This window comes from Anabrus simplex, chromosome 12 (assembly GCF_040414725.1).
Source record: "Anabrus simplex isolate iqAnaSimp1 chromosome 12, ASM4041472v1, whole genome shotgun sequence".
Taxonomy (NCBI): domain Eukaryota; kingdom Metazoa; phylum Arthropoda; class Insecta; order Orthoptera; family Tettigoniidae; genus Anabrus; species Anabrus simplex.
The window spans coordinates 64,485,913-64,499,325 of record NC_090276.1 but is presented as its reverse complement, the minus strand read 5'-3'; the positions used below and the strand labels follow the sequence as shown (position 1 = coordinate 64,499,325).

The 13,413-nt window shown below is 37.8% G+C and overlaps 1 protein-coding gene across 2 annotated transcripts in view; it reads right to left on the bottom strand.

The window, feature by feature from the left end:
• Window positions 1-13,413, bottom strand: part of LOC136884480 (abscission/NoCut checkpoint regulator) — a 90,272-nt gene that overhangs the window by 55,724 nt on the left and 21,135 nt on the right. For both annotated transcript variants that reach the window (XM_067156677.2, XM_067156678.2), the window contains exons 3-4: window positions 11,553-11,802; window positions 8,068-8,247 (exon numbers count right to left, since the gene is read on the bottom strand). In XM_067156677.2, the coding sequence (XP_067012778.2) occupies window positions 8,068-8,247; window positions 11,553-11,802 (430 nt within the window). The remainder of the gene's footprint in view (window positions 1-8,067; window positions 8,248-11,552; window positions 11,803-13,413) is intronic.

Here is a 13,413-nt window from a genome sequence, read left to right as displayed (position 1 = left end):
CCTATACAATTGCCTCTGGCACAGGGGGCGTGTGGTGCGCAGACAACACACCTGCGAATTAGTGCTCCGCTATCCCATGACGTTTGCTCAGTCAGTGTACTTTCATTCTAGCAATTCAAGGGTAAAATATTTCAGCAATTTAATGGAAAATAAGCAGCATTGAGAAAGTCCTGTTCCTAGTTTGACTCACCAGGGATGATCTTTCTAAGGCTAAGGCTAGAAGGGAGTTTTTTAACGTACCATTTGTCCGTTAAATAACATATGAAATATGTACATAGTGGTGTGAAAGATATGGTGGCTAGAAGTTACTGAATTTATCACGCAATATCGAAGCACAAGCTCGTCCTCAAGGTCATAATGCATACGAATGCATCCGGGTTCATAATCTTACGATAAATGACACAATTGTTAGCGGCTACACGTTAGTTAAGTAACTCAGAGTAAGAGCGGCCAGCATGTAGAGTCCACCATCAAATTTGTTATCAATTATCACAATGGAATATATTCATAGTGAAGAGTTAATAAATGGAACTGAGAAGCACAAATGTTTGTATGATATTGCTGACACTGAATACAAGAATCATATATTAATGAACTTTCCTTTATCGGGTCGTTGACCCATTATTATATATATCCATTATTTTCTCTGTTGTTTCTATGTAATGCTCAATGGTGTCATTCACAAAACACATACATCACATGCATGATGTTCTAGCACTGAGGCCCTACAACAAAGGAAACTACATTGAAAATAGATTGTGTAGCCGGCACGTTCCCAAACCTGCACCATTTAACACACTAATAATAGCGTTATTTAACATAGAGTCTAGCAAGGGTGAACGGAATAAATGTCACGTTCAACTCCGTAAAAATCGTTACATTATAGACACTGCCGCCTAGCCCCAGCCTAACAGCAAGACAGCTGAGTCATACCACTGTTATATTTATCTATTTATTTATTTATCTAATAGAGTCTACAACAGAGCAATGCTCCAATTACAGTAGACTACAGTTAAGATTACTAAGTGATAAAATAAGAACGTAAAAACAAACCAAAAAAACTAATTTTAATAGTAAAACTAAACTAAAACTGAACTAAAAACTAAACTAATAGAAAAAATTACAGCCTTATATAATATTCCAGTAACATGCAAAATCATTTATAGATCATTAAATTAAGATTCAGTAAGCTACGACATTATCTTTACAGCAATGGCCATATTGGTAACGGAGAACAAAAGTAGAAATACCTCTATTAAGAGCACTGTTACAGTATATAAATGAGATGAAATAAATCTATAGACTGAATGAGACCTTTGGATTTTATATCCTGAACAACTGAAGCGATGTGCCGAAAATGGATCTAATCGACATTTTTTCTGAACGTAGGGTTTCATCAGAATAAGGCTCTATATGGACATTCCTACATAGTGGCGTAGTCATGTGGAAGAATTCGGAACTTGTTGCTGTGCTAGAGGGTGGAGAACTTCGGTCTCGCGCGTAAAATGGATCTAACTCCAGTCCAAGATGGCGTTTCTTGCAATTAACTCATAATAGAGATTTTGGTGGTTAGAGCCTATTCAGTACATCGCTTCAATTCTTTGATCAAAACGAGAAATTTTAAAAATGTAAAATCAAAGTCAATGTCTATGCCCTTCAATATCAAATTATTAAATGCTCTGCACATTCTCTGGAATTCTGTGGAATTTTTATGGTAGAGAGTTTTACTTCAATTACAGTAGAAAAATTGCCTTAGACGTAAACTTGATGTTTTCATATTAAAATTAAACTGTTCAAGCAAAACACTATTGTCCAATATGCCATTCACACATTTGTATAGAAAAACCAACTGAGATATTTTTCTTTGATTCTTTAATCCTGCAGCAGGCGCGTGCATTTGGACAACACGAGTCGTCGTGTGGGGGACAGGTGTCATCCAAAGTGTTCATAGTATTTCGTAATGAAATAGTTAAATGTATACATTCTTCATGGATATCCTGATTTATTAGATATTTATGTAGACTTTAAGACAAAAATATACTTACTTATACCCTAAAATTCTTAACAAACATAACTTGAACTTAGCGCCCCCTATGCCTGGTAAATGTGGTATTGTATCCACCGATTCTAATAATGAGGTTACGCGTTTTCTTTCAGCACTTCTCTCCATTCCTTCCAATATAAAATCTCAGCAATTCATCTTGTCCCCTTTCATCAGGTGCGTCTTTTTCATTCCACTTCTGCTTTCTGCATCTTCAAAAGAAATTTCCTCCTCACCACTAAATGATTAATTTAACCATCCACTTTTAACTAAGGAATCCACCGTACTCAGAATTCTTGTCTTCTTAGGTGTGCACATGATAGGCTGTACGAATGTTGCTGATGCTGTCGCAACAACATGCGAGCTTATGGTTACAAAAAAGAAAATAAAACACCCAGAGCGTGTATATTGATGAGATTACAGTGGACATGTAGGCATTCCCTTAAACTTATCAGATATCCAGTGAAATAAGAATAAAACTTACTGTGATTAAAAAGAAAGTTGCAACACAAATAGGCACGTGGGTGACACCAGTCACCCAATGATGTTCAGTCTTCTGGTTCTGGTACAAATGCAACAATGAACAGTATAATCATGACATATTATTGGCGAGAATGTCCTTGTGACACAAGTGTAATAAACTAATATAACTTGGAAACAATATTCTCTAATTCATGGGTAAATAATGCAAATATCGAGCTTGAATTATTATTATTATTATTATTATTATTATTATTATTATTATTATTATTATTATTATTATTATTACCACTACTACTTGCAAGGTGTGGCTATGAATATGTTTACATCTATTAGTATTATTATTTACGTAGTTGTATAAGAACTTTATTTGGTATAATCATGATCGTATTATTTGCGAGGTTATGTCATGAAACATCTGCTGTATATATTAATACTAGCTGATGTACCCGTGCTTCGCTACGGAATTCTACATTGTATCCAGAATTCTATGTTAAGTAGTGTACACCTTGTGAGCAAGATTGTATTATATTGTATAGCAACGTTACCCTAGAAACGCGACGGGGAAGTCACCAAACGTCTTTTCATATATGAAGACTGGGTTAGGGAATTTTCATTGTGATGGTAGGTCTGCTTGCCTACTTTTCTTGCTATTTCTTTTACATCGCACTGACACAGATAGGTCTTATGGCGACGATGGGATAGGAAAGGCCTAGGAAGTGGAAGGAAGCGGCCGCGGCCTTAATTAAGGTACAGGCCTGGCATTTGCCTGTTGTGAAAATGGGAAACCAAGGAAAACCATCTTCAGGGCTGCCGACAGTGGGGCTCGAACCCACTATCTCCCGATTACTGGATACTGGCCTCACTTAAGCAACTGCAGCTATCGAGCTCGGTTGCTTGCCTACTATCAGTCACAATCAGGATGAGGAGTTTTCATTATAATGGCAGACACTCACTCTCCACCTGCTTTTTTACATTCTCAGAAAGACTGCCTTAGTGGTTTTCCCAAGTGAAATGAACATGGGTCATTACAATGACGTCAGTAGGAATGGCGCAATTAAAAGCAATATGAATATTCAATCAAATGGAAAACCACGCATTTTCTCACTTTTAACGAACAGTACTACGCTGCCAATCTAACAGTCCAAAGTTCTAGAGCTGGAATGGCCAAGCCGCACAGCCTTGATCCGTGAACACTCTTCGTCTTTTTTTCGTCGGGGGGGGGGGGGGGGGGGGTCGAATAGCGGAGAGTCCCAGGAGGACAAATTTATGCCCTTTCACTAATCTCTTTCCTAGGAGTACCCGCTGAGTCGGAAAATCTCATTTCAATACAATGGTGGCAGAAAAATCTAACTGACTTGGAGGCAAATTTTTCCTCCAAACCAGAGGAGACAACCCTTGTTCACTGCTAATTTGGAACAAAATGAATGTAGAATTTAATAAAAGTGAAGAGGAAGATGCTTTTCTTAAGCAACATCTCTTTTCAGGGTTGAATTTTGAATTATTTAGTGAATTGTAGTGCTATAATTTGGAATAGGCCTAAATTGTAATTCTAGACCAGGTCATACTACTACTACTACTAAGTGAGCCTCTGTCAAATCTGCACACTGCTCATTCAAAACAGTGCGTCAGAATAGGGAACGAATAGCTGGAATACTGATGAACCAGTGTGTTACGTACCAGCAGTATCAGACAATGTATGAACCAGAGGAATGCCATGTTAAAGAAAATGTTTTCTAACTCCCCAGCTCTTTCCTGCCAATAATGAGTTGGGCTGTTATACTCGGTACGCAACAGCAATCCCATCTATCGGAGTTGAGGGCACGATAAGAGGCAAAGGACACAGCAAACAATGAGCAATGTAATGTTATTGTTGATCAATGTTATGCGCTTTCGATATTGTAGGCCTTAGCATTTAGTTTTCTTCCAACTCTGAAATACTACTCTTATCACAGTCGGTACGGTAAAACTGAATAAAACATAAATGATCGGAAATTGTATTCTCTATAACATTTGTTATGTAGTACTTTTCTATAGAAGCCATAACGAAGGTATTTAAAAATTAAATTTTAGGTGCCTACCCCTAAACTACCATTTCACCCAGGTTCAGTAAAATTGTTTATAGCTTAGACTACAGTTTTTTCTTTCCCGACTCTATATACTGATTTTCATTAAATTCTGTTCACCCATTTTCTCGTGGCTCGGCGTTGATGTGGACTTAGCAACAAAAATCGAAATTCATGAATATCAGTGTTATCATAGCCGGTACGGTAAAATTGTATAAGACATAAATGATCGGAAATTTAATTCTATGTAACTTTAGTTATGTAGTATTTATCGACAGGACCACTTAAATTATAAATATTTGAGAATTAAATTTTAGGCCTTCCCCTAAACTACCATATCACTCAGCGTAAATAAAATGATTTATAGCCTACATTGTAGTGGCTCATCCCCCGACTTTACATACCGATTTTCGTTAAATTCTCTTCAGCCGTTTTCAAGTGATGCGTGTACATACATACAGACAGAGACAGAAATTACAGAAAAGAAAAAAGTGCATTTCCTTGTTACTGTGGACATGAACGATACAGAAATACCATTTTTTTTCAAATTCTGAGCAATGTACAGACAAAACTCTTATTTTATATATATAGATGAATTTATTTAATGTAAGAACACGTAATTAATAGTATGTTTGTTTGTCCAATCCTCGTCCCATTTCTCTACGGGGTCGGGTATGAGGTGAAATGAATTTGTCGTGGCGGGTTTTTATGACCAGATGCCCTTCCTGACGTCGACCTCATGAGAGGAGTTAATGCAATGAAATGAATGACGTGACATACGATAGTAGGAAGGAAGAGTTTGAAACCCGGTGCCGGCACGTAGCCTACTCCTGTTGAACAGCACCAAGGGGTCTTCTCAAGGCTTAACATCTCCATCCGACTGACGAATCACCATCAACAGCATCATATGCCTTCACTCCATATGAGCGCTGTGGAGAGGATCGGAACTGACTCCAGGCTTTTGGCACGCAATCTAGTGATTAGAAAATGTATACCTGCTTGTTGTTTTAAGGGGCCTAACATCGAAGGTCATCGGCCCGAAAATGTATACCACCACCTCCCCTACCCTGCCAACCAACATTCTGATGGTGAAATTTTTTTCGACCAACGGGACTCGAACCAGCTAACCATGGTGTCAGACCGTTTAGACTTCAACGCCTTAGCGATCATGGCCATCAGGCGGGCTAATTAATAGTATATAATTTATTATTAGCTGTATATATGATGTATAATCCACTGTAATATTGTGCAACACACTGTAATAGTCTAGAACAACGCAATGTGCGACTCTAATTATGTAGAAAATTTCTTAATTGTAAAAAGGCTATTGGAGACTTTCAAAATTACAAGAAGACATACTGTGTCATTCTTCTAGAAGCCTGACCAGGCAACGTATATAAAGAGGCAGTCTTGAGGGTAGAGTTGATTTGTTTTAACAAGACTTGTGTGGAAGTCGTGTTAGCCGAGTGTTTGAAGTCAAGTATGTGAATTTGTTACATTGGTAGTTGGTTGACATGCAAGTGATGCAGTCTCCAGTCTGTAACCGTACAACAGGGTTACAGATTCCATTCAGTATTTATTATTATTATTATTATTATTATTATTATTATTATTATTATTATTATTATTATTATTATTATTATTATTATTATTATTAACCCGATTCATTACATTTTATATTCTGTTTCTAATCACTTAGACTGTAATAATTAGGTATCACGTATATTATTGTATTTAATCATAGGTTAAGTGAAATTTGTTTGTAATTATTCTGTATTGTAGTAAGTGAGATTTGTTGGTTTCATATAGTCAGGCTGTGGCTTGTAACTCTGGCTAGATGAGCTGGCATAGTATTTTGCAATCGAGGCTATGTTTAACTGAGAATGTTATGTGCAAGTAGATTTCCCGGTGACGCATTCAGCATAGTCATCCTCAATCCGCTTGGGCAAGCTTAGACAACACTTGACTGATGACATCAGTGCGTGGGCACGTGATTGCGACCAAGTGTCAGTATTCACCAGCTACTGTATGTTGAAGTGGAAGGGATGAACAGAGAGTAGGGAGATGAGTCGTCATCGCGAGGTTATAAAAGTCGATGCAACGGTGGTGAGAGGTATTCAGATCATATCGTTCAGGTCATATGTAACAGTCAGATGTATCAAATGGAAGAAGTGGTCTTAGAGTGATGGTCAGAGCTAAGAGTTGTGTTTTCAAGAGGTCTTGTAATAATCGAGGAGGTCTACAAGTGGTGGTTGTATCCGAGCAGAGACGGGTACTATGCTGATAAAGAAACATCTTCTTCTTGTGAGGATGGACTTCACAAGATGTTTCAATAATATTGTCAATTACTTATAATATACTGAGTGGACGTAATTACATTGGAGCTCCCTACATGCGTACATGGTATGTAGGCCAACTCCTTGTTATATAAGAAGATAACAGCAGACGGCTCCCGATTTCAGCTCATAGGTTTTCCCAAGCATTTCAAGTTCAACAGTGGTGTATGCAGACATCAGGTAATTAAAGCATCAGACATGTTATGCATTCATAACATGAAGAAGAATGTAATCAGCGGTGATATCACATCTCACTTCAAGTTCATGCCAATAGCTTTTTTTGTTTAGATTAAATTTTCCTTTTATTAGTACCGCAAATCTCACTATATATATTTTTTTGTTAAATTAAAAGACGTCAATGATTGTTCATTGTGACATAAATTATAGTCATAAACTCAGTTTTATTTTAATTATAATAAGTGATTCCAGTTCCATGTACAATCCTCAATTGTGGAAATGCAACAGTAATTTAATATTGTCCTGATCCATATCCCTGTATATTGCCAAATATGTGAGTTTATCACCTCACGCCTTGAGATAATTGATATAAGAGGTATGCTCTACCGAATTTTGTTATTTTTCTTAAAAAAGCAACTGGCGCTCAAACAAATGTTATTTATATTGTGTGGAAGATATGAAGGTAAAAGAGTAGTGGTTGGTGGAGCAACAAGTCTTCTTCGTAGTAGTAGTAGTAGTAGTAGTAGTAGTGTTTTGTTTATAATGGCAGGGTGGGCGGGTGGGTGTGTGTGTGTGTGGGTGTGTGTGACTTGTAAATAAAACAAGTGTACACAACTGACAGCATTTTGTGTGCGACTTTGCAGCTACATCACTTGAAATGTACTGAAAGACACATTAACCTGCAGTGAGTGAAATAGCAACAAAATAAAGAAAAATTCACATGGGCGACACTTGCCCCCTACGTACCTGCTCCAGGGTTAAGGAGTCAAAATTAAAATCACGCAGGAGATTATTGTACGATACTCTATCCAAATAAAAAGAACAGTTATATTGTTTAAAGTATAGGAATCTAAAAAATTAGTTTTGAATTCTCTTCAGTTTGTCAGTATGTGATTTATAATATGGCATCCAAACTACAGAGCATATTCCAGACGACTTCTTAATAAAGAATTAAAGATAAACAAACCTTATCTTTCTCAGTTTCCTTTCTCGCTCTCACATCATCAGCACGTAACTTGGCCAGCCTTTTTGCAATCTCTGCATCTGTTGAATCATTTCTTTCCTCTAACACATACTCCTCCATAAGCTGCTTAAGAAGGTCATCAGTCTTCTTTTGATCAGATCTTGTATCGGCAACAAACCTGGCCTGCAACAGCAACAGAAACAACATAGCCTGAGGGAACACCAACCACCATTGTACGTCAGCTACAGCGTAAACTCGACCCAACTTTCTTAACCAAACCCTAACCAAATGACTATGAGACATTTTTTTATATTTACTGTATATATCTGACCCAAGATATTTGGATTTGCCAACTCGCACAGAATAGCATACAATCAAGTTTTCTTTAAAAATATACGAACAGTTAAAGAGAGAATATTACACTGAATCAATCTACAAACACATGCAGGCTGCAAAAGAAACAGGCTACTAATTATATACTATGTACGCCATGTAGATGGTATCACACTATGGAGACAGAATATTTCATTAATACCTAAAGCCACATACTTTCAGTAAAATTTTGTCTTATTTTGTTCATTTCTTTTTTTTTTTTTGGCTGATTCCAGTACATTTTTCACAGCTACTGTTTTATATTAAGCATTAAATATATGTGACCCAGGCGAGTTGGCCGTGCGGTTAGGGGCACGCAGCTGAGAGCTTGCATACGGGAGGTAGTGGGTTCAAGCCCCATTGTTGGCAGCCATGAAGATGGTTTTCCGTGGTTTCTCATTTTCACACCAGGCAAATGCTAGGGCTGTACCTTAACTAAGGCCATGGCCGCTTCCTTCTCACTCCTAAGCCTTTCCTATCCCCCTGTCGCTATAAGACTTATCTGTATCCGTACAACGTGAAAAACAAATTTAAGAAATGTTGGCTGAACTTAAGAGAGTCGCATTTGCTAATGACATCATGATTTGGGGAGAAATAGACAATGAGATGCAGACAAGACTCGACTAGTGGAAGGCCAATTTTCAGTTTAACTTCAAGATCAGCAAAACTAAGATAGTAGTGATGGCAGTGAAAAACGGATCTTTGTATAAAAACCTATCTTTGTCCTGAGTATCTGATTCTAAAGAAATTTGTTTACATATATTTTTCATGGTTTAGTAAACTTGGAACTGATAATTTTATGTTTCTACCTATATTTTCCTATTTTCAGTTAAAAGCCAAAAAAGTGCCTATTTTGTACAATAAAAAACATCTATACAACAAAAATCATGGTCGATAAGAACAAAATTAAGACTACCATACAGTAATAAGGCCAGAAGCACTGTATGCATCGGAATGTCTAACCCACAACAGAAAAAATCGTAAGGTGAGGAGCTGAGGAGGATAGAGAGGAAAATTTTACGAAAGATATTAGGTCCTAGGAAGACAGGTGACATCTGAAAGAACAGAAGGAATGAAGAACTGTACAAACATATTAATGAACTGACTGATGAAATGAGAAAGAAACGACTGAAGTTTGCTGGACACATTCATCGGATGAGTAATGACAGGACTAGGAAATGCAAGAGCTCCACAACCTGGATGAAAGAAGTTATCAAAGTTCTTACTGAACTAGGTCTAAACACCGAAAGCATGTTGTACAGAAACAAATTCCGGAAAACAGTTTACAGACACAGGGAATTTCAGAAACCAGAGAAGCAACAAACGAACTTTGACAGACCAACAGAAGGAGGCTAGAAGTGAAAATATGAAGAGGTTTTGGGAGCAGAAGAGACAGGAAGCCGAGAAGCAGAAGCAGAGGCTAAGCATGGTCCATAGGAAACCAAAACGAATGTAAAAAAAAAAAATACAGCTTTTAAAAAGTGATTGTAGTGTTCTTTGAAGTGTTTAAAATGCCTGCAAAAATCCATGACAAGGCCTTGAGTGGGGTGAGCTCTAATGGGATGGCCAAATTGGCAACACTATGGGCTTTGACAGTGAACCAACTGAAGGCTAAAACAGGGCTGCTGCATCACAGAACGTTGAAGATTCCCTGGGTAGACCACGTCACCGACTAAGAGGAACTCTGTCATGCTAGGAAATCAAACAGTATCTTAACATTTAAAAACAAGAATGCAGCTTACTTTTTTAACCTCTTCATGAAATACAGCCTATACAGCTGGTCATAGATGGCAAGATAGAAAGAAAATGTGGACAGAGAAGATTATGCTGGGCATGAAAACCTCCAACAGTAATTTGACATCCAAAAAATAGCAACTCGAATACAAGAAGCACAAAATAGGAGAGATTATTCTATGATAACCACTAGCATTCAAGAAGAAAAAGAAGAAGAAGAATACAGTGTTGAACTTGCATGAAGAAATAAGAGGAAGTAGAACTAGGCAACTATCCTCTCTGAACAAATGAAGTGGAATCAAAAGTGAATTAAAAAATATAACAAAGCCAAAATGGTCACAAACACATCAAAAGAGAATGTAAGTTCCCTGAGTAATGAACACACTGACATTTCTATGCACTTGATTAAATCACTCTTATACATAAAGCGAATGACGAGATCAGCAGTATCCACATCATCAGCTAGTGTGAGTTTGAGTGTTCCTTGCTGTCCAAGATTCTTTCCGAAGAATGGGGTCAATGATCTAAATGTCAGACCACTAAAACTAACAGTCATCACTTTCGCTTTTAGATATTTCTCCATAATTCATCACTAATTTTCCGTAGTGAAATGCCATATTTAGACATACACTGTACTAAAAATGCATATAACCAATCAAATAATATATATATATATACACAGACGTAAATAACTTGCACCGAACAGAAGCTTCAAGATAAAATGAAATAGAATAGCAAAGTAGACCTGTGAAGGTTTGTTTACAAACACTACAGCAATGGCGACTAAACAGACTTTTTTTTTACAAGTTGCTTTCAGTTGCACTGCCACAGATAGGTCTCATGGCGAAGATGTGACAGGAAAGGGCTAGGAGTGGAAAGGAAGCAGCTGTGGCCTTAATTAAGGTACAGCCCCAGCATTTTCCTGGTGTGAAAACAGGAAACCACGGAAAATGATCCTCAGGGCTGGCGACAGTGGGGTTCGAACCCCCTATCACACGATTGACTGGATACTAGCCACACTTCAGCGATTGCAGCTATTGAGCTTGATGATCAAACAGATCGTCGGAAAACTACACTCATTTATTTACGTGAAATTGCTCCCAAAGAGGTTGAAACTATGAATGAAACTGAACTCACGCCTGCTGTGGACATCAAGAACAACAAAAGTAGACTGTTATGACATCTGATGAAGAATTGAGGAAATTACGTGATGAAATATGAACATGCCGAATATTCGATAGTGCCATTACAGCAGGGGCCAAAGTGTTGAATATTCGACACTTGCCAGTACTAGGGTTAAAGCATTAGCTAGGTCTGCACATGTTGCTCATCAAACAGGACATAAAATGAGAAAGAAATTCAACACAAAACTAGGAACTTACAGAAGCTGCCCTTTTGGCATCCATAGCTCCTTCAACATCAGCACTGGCTTCTTTGAGAGCAGCGAGTCTGCTTCGTATCTCTTCTTCAGTTGGTATACGTTTCTTCTTACGATCTTCCCGTAACTTCTCCAACCGGTGAACGATGTCACGGTCTTCCTCCGCTAAGCCAGATTTTAGCTGCTCCATTTTGGTATCAGTCTTGTACACTACTATAGGAGGTTTAGCTGGATTTTCCAAGGCTTCCAATCTCCTGCAAACACCAAGTATACAAAATTGTACAGCATTCCATGGTTTTCAGCAGTGAACAAAATAAGCTACCATGAAACTCAAAAGATCAATAAATCCAACAAGTAAATAAATTTAAAGATCTTGGTTGTTGGACACTAGTATGTATGCTGGCCAAGACAAGACAGGACCAAATAAGAAATACAGTAATATGAGAAGCAACAGGTGTGTGTGGAGGGGGAGAAAGTAGAACAAAGGAGACTCAGGTAGGAGGGACAAGTGAAGTCAAATCCAAGTGAAGGGGCTGATGAAGGGTGTGCATAATGTTCCTGAAACATGTATGAACAGATAATTTTCAATTATTAAAAGTGGACTGACAAGGTGGACCCAACACAAACTATTCTAAACAGTTTCTTTAATAACTTGTTCGGTAACGTTGCTGCTTTAAGAGGAAGTATAACTGGCCACCATCCTCTCTTAAGAGGGATGCATTTACTACTGCGTGTTTTTGTGGTTAGTAGTGTCAAGTGTTATTCAGTATGTATATTAAGACTAATACAAACGCCCAGCCCTCGGAAGAGAAATTAACTGTATGCAGCTAAATTCCCCAGCTCAGGGGCTTTCTGAACCAAATGGCCAACCAATGTCTCTAATCAGGGGTAAACGGGAAGAAGTATGAGCCTGCAAAGGAGGAGGGTATCAGCAAAAGAAAGGGAAGTCGCAAAGGTTGGTAAAATAAAGAGACACCCTAGGCCTTATGAATCTAATACCAAGGGAAGTCAGATGAGAAAGGTGAAACTGAGTGTCTGGCACTAGCAAGTGGAAACAACGCTAGACACTCCATAGTCAACAAATCACGCTCCTAAGCCGACAGCCTCTGATGCGGGAGGAGGGTTCACCTATTAGTCACTTTTTACAACAGGCAGGAGATACTGAGGATGTACTGTAATTCACAGATAATTCTACTTTGTTTAGTAATTCTCTTTTTGTTTTTACAACTTTATTGTTTAAATACATCTTAAAAACTGTACTCTTTTTCTGTATCATTGTTCTCTTTCCCCTTGACTTTCGTAATTTTAATGTACAAGTAGTCACTATTGGCTATAGTTCAATAGTTCTACATAGTTTAAGTTTATGATAGGTTACTTTTTTAATAAAATATAATTAGTTCTCAACCTAATTTTGATACTGGTTAATTGTAAGACAGGGACAGCTGTCCTAACTTTGCCAGTTTAAATAAATTACCTATCTATGCAACCAACCCACTCGTAGGGGGTGATTCTGCAAGGGTTAGTTCCTCATGGTCCACTAGTATGTAAGGCAGGCTCTATAGAGCCATGAGAGATGATAAAAGAAATATTAAGGTAAGACAGCAAGTTGTTATTGTATTGCCATATAGATATACAACAGTATAATCCTATGAGGGCTTGATAAGGATAACTACAGAACTAAGAGGCCAATACAGCTTTCAAGGAAGTGCACCTTAGCAATGCTAGGCTCCAACACTGGGCACCTTATCACTGAGCAAACAGCAGCAAACAGTACCATTAAGAGACTGGAATTCATAGAACACATAACAGACTAGTTTGTTAATTAAGGGTTGAGCAACATGTTGAGACACCATGACTTATGTGCT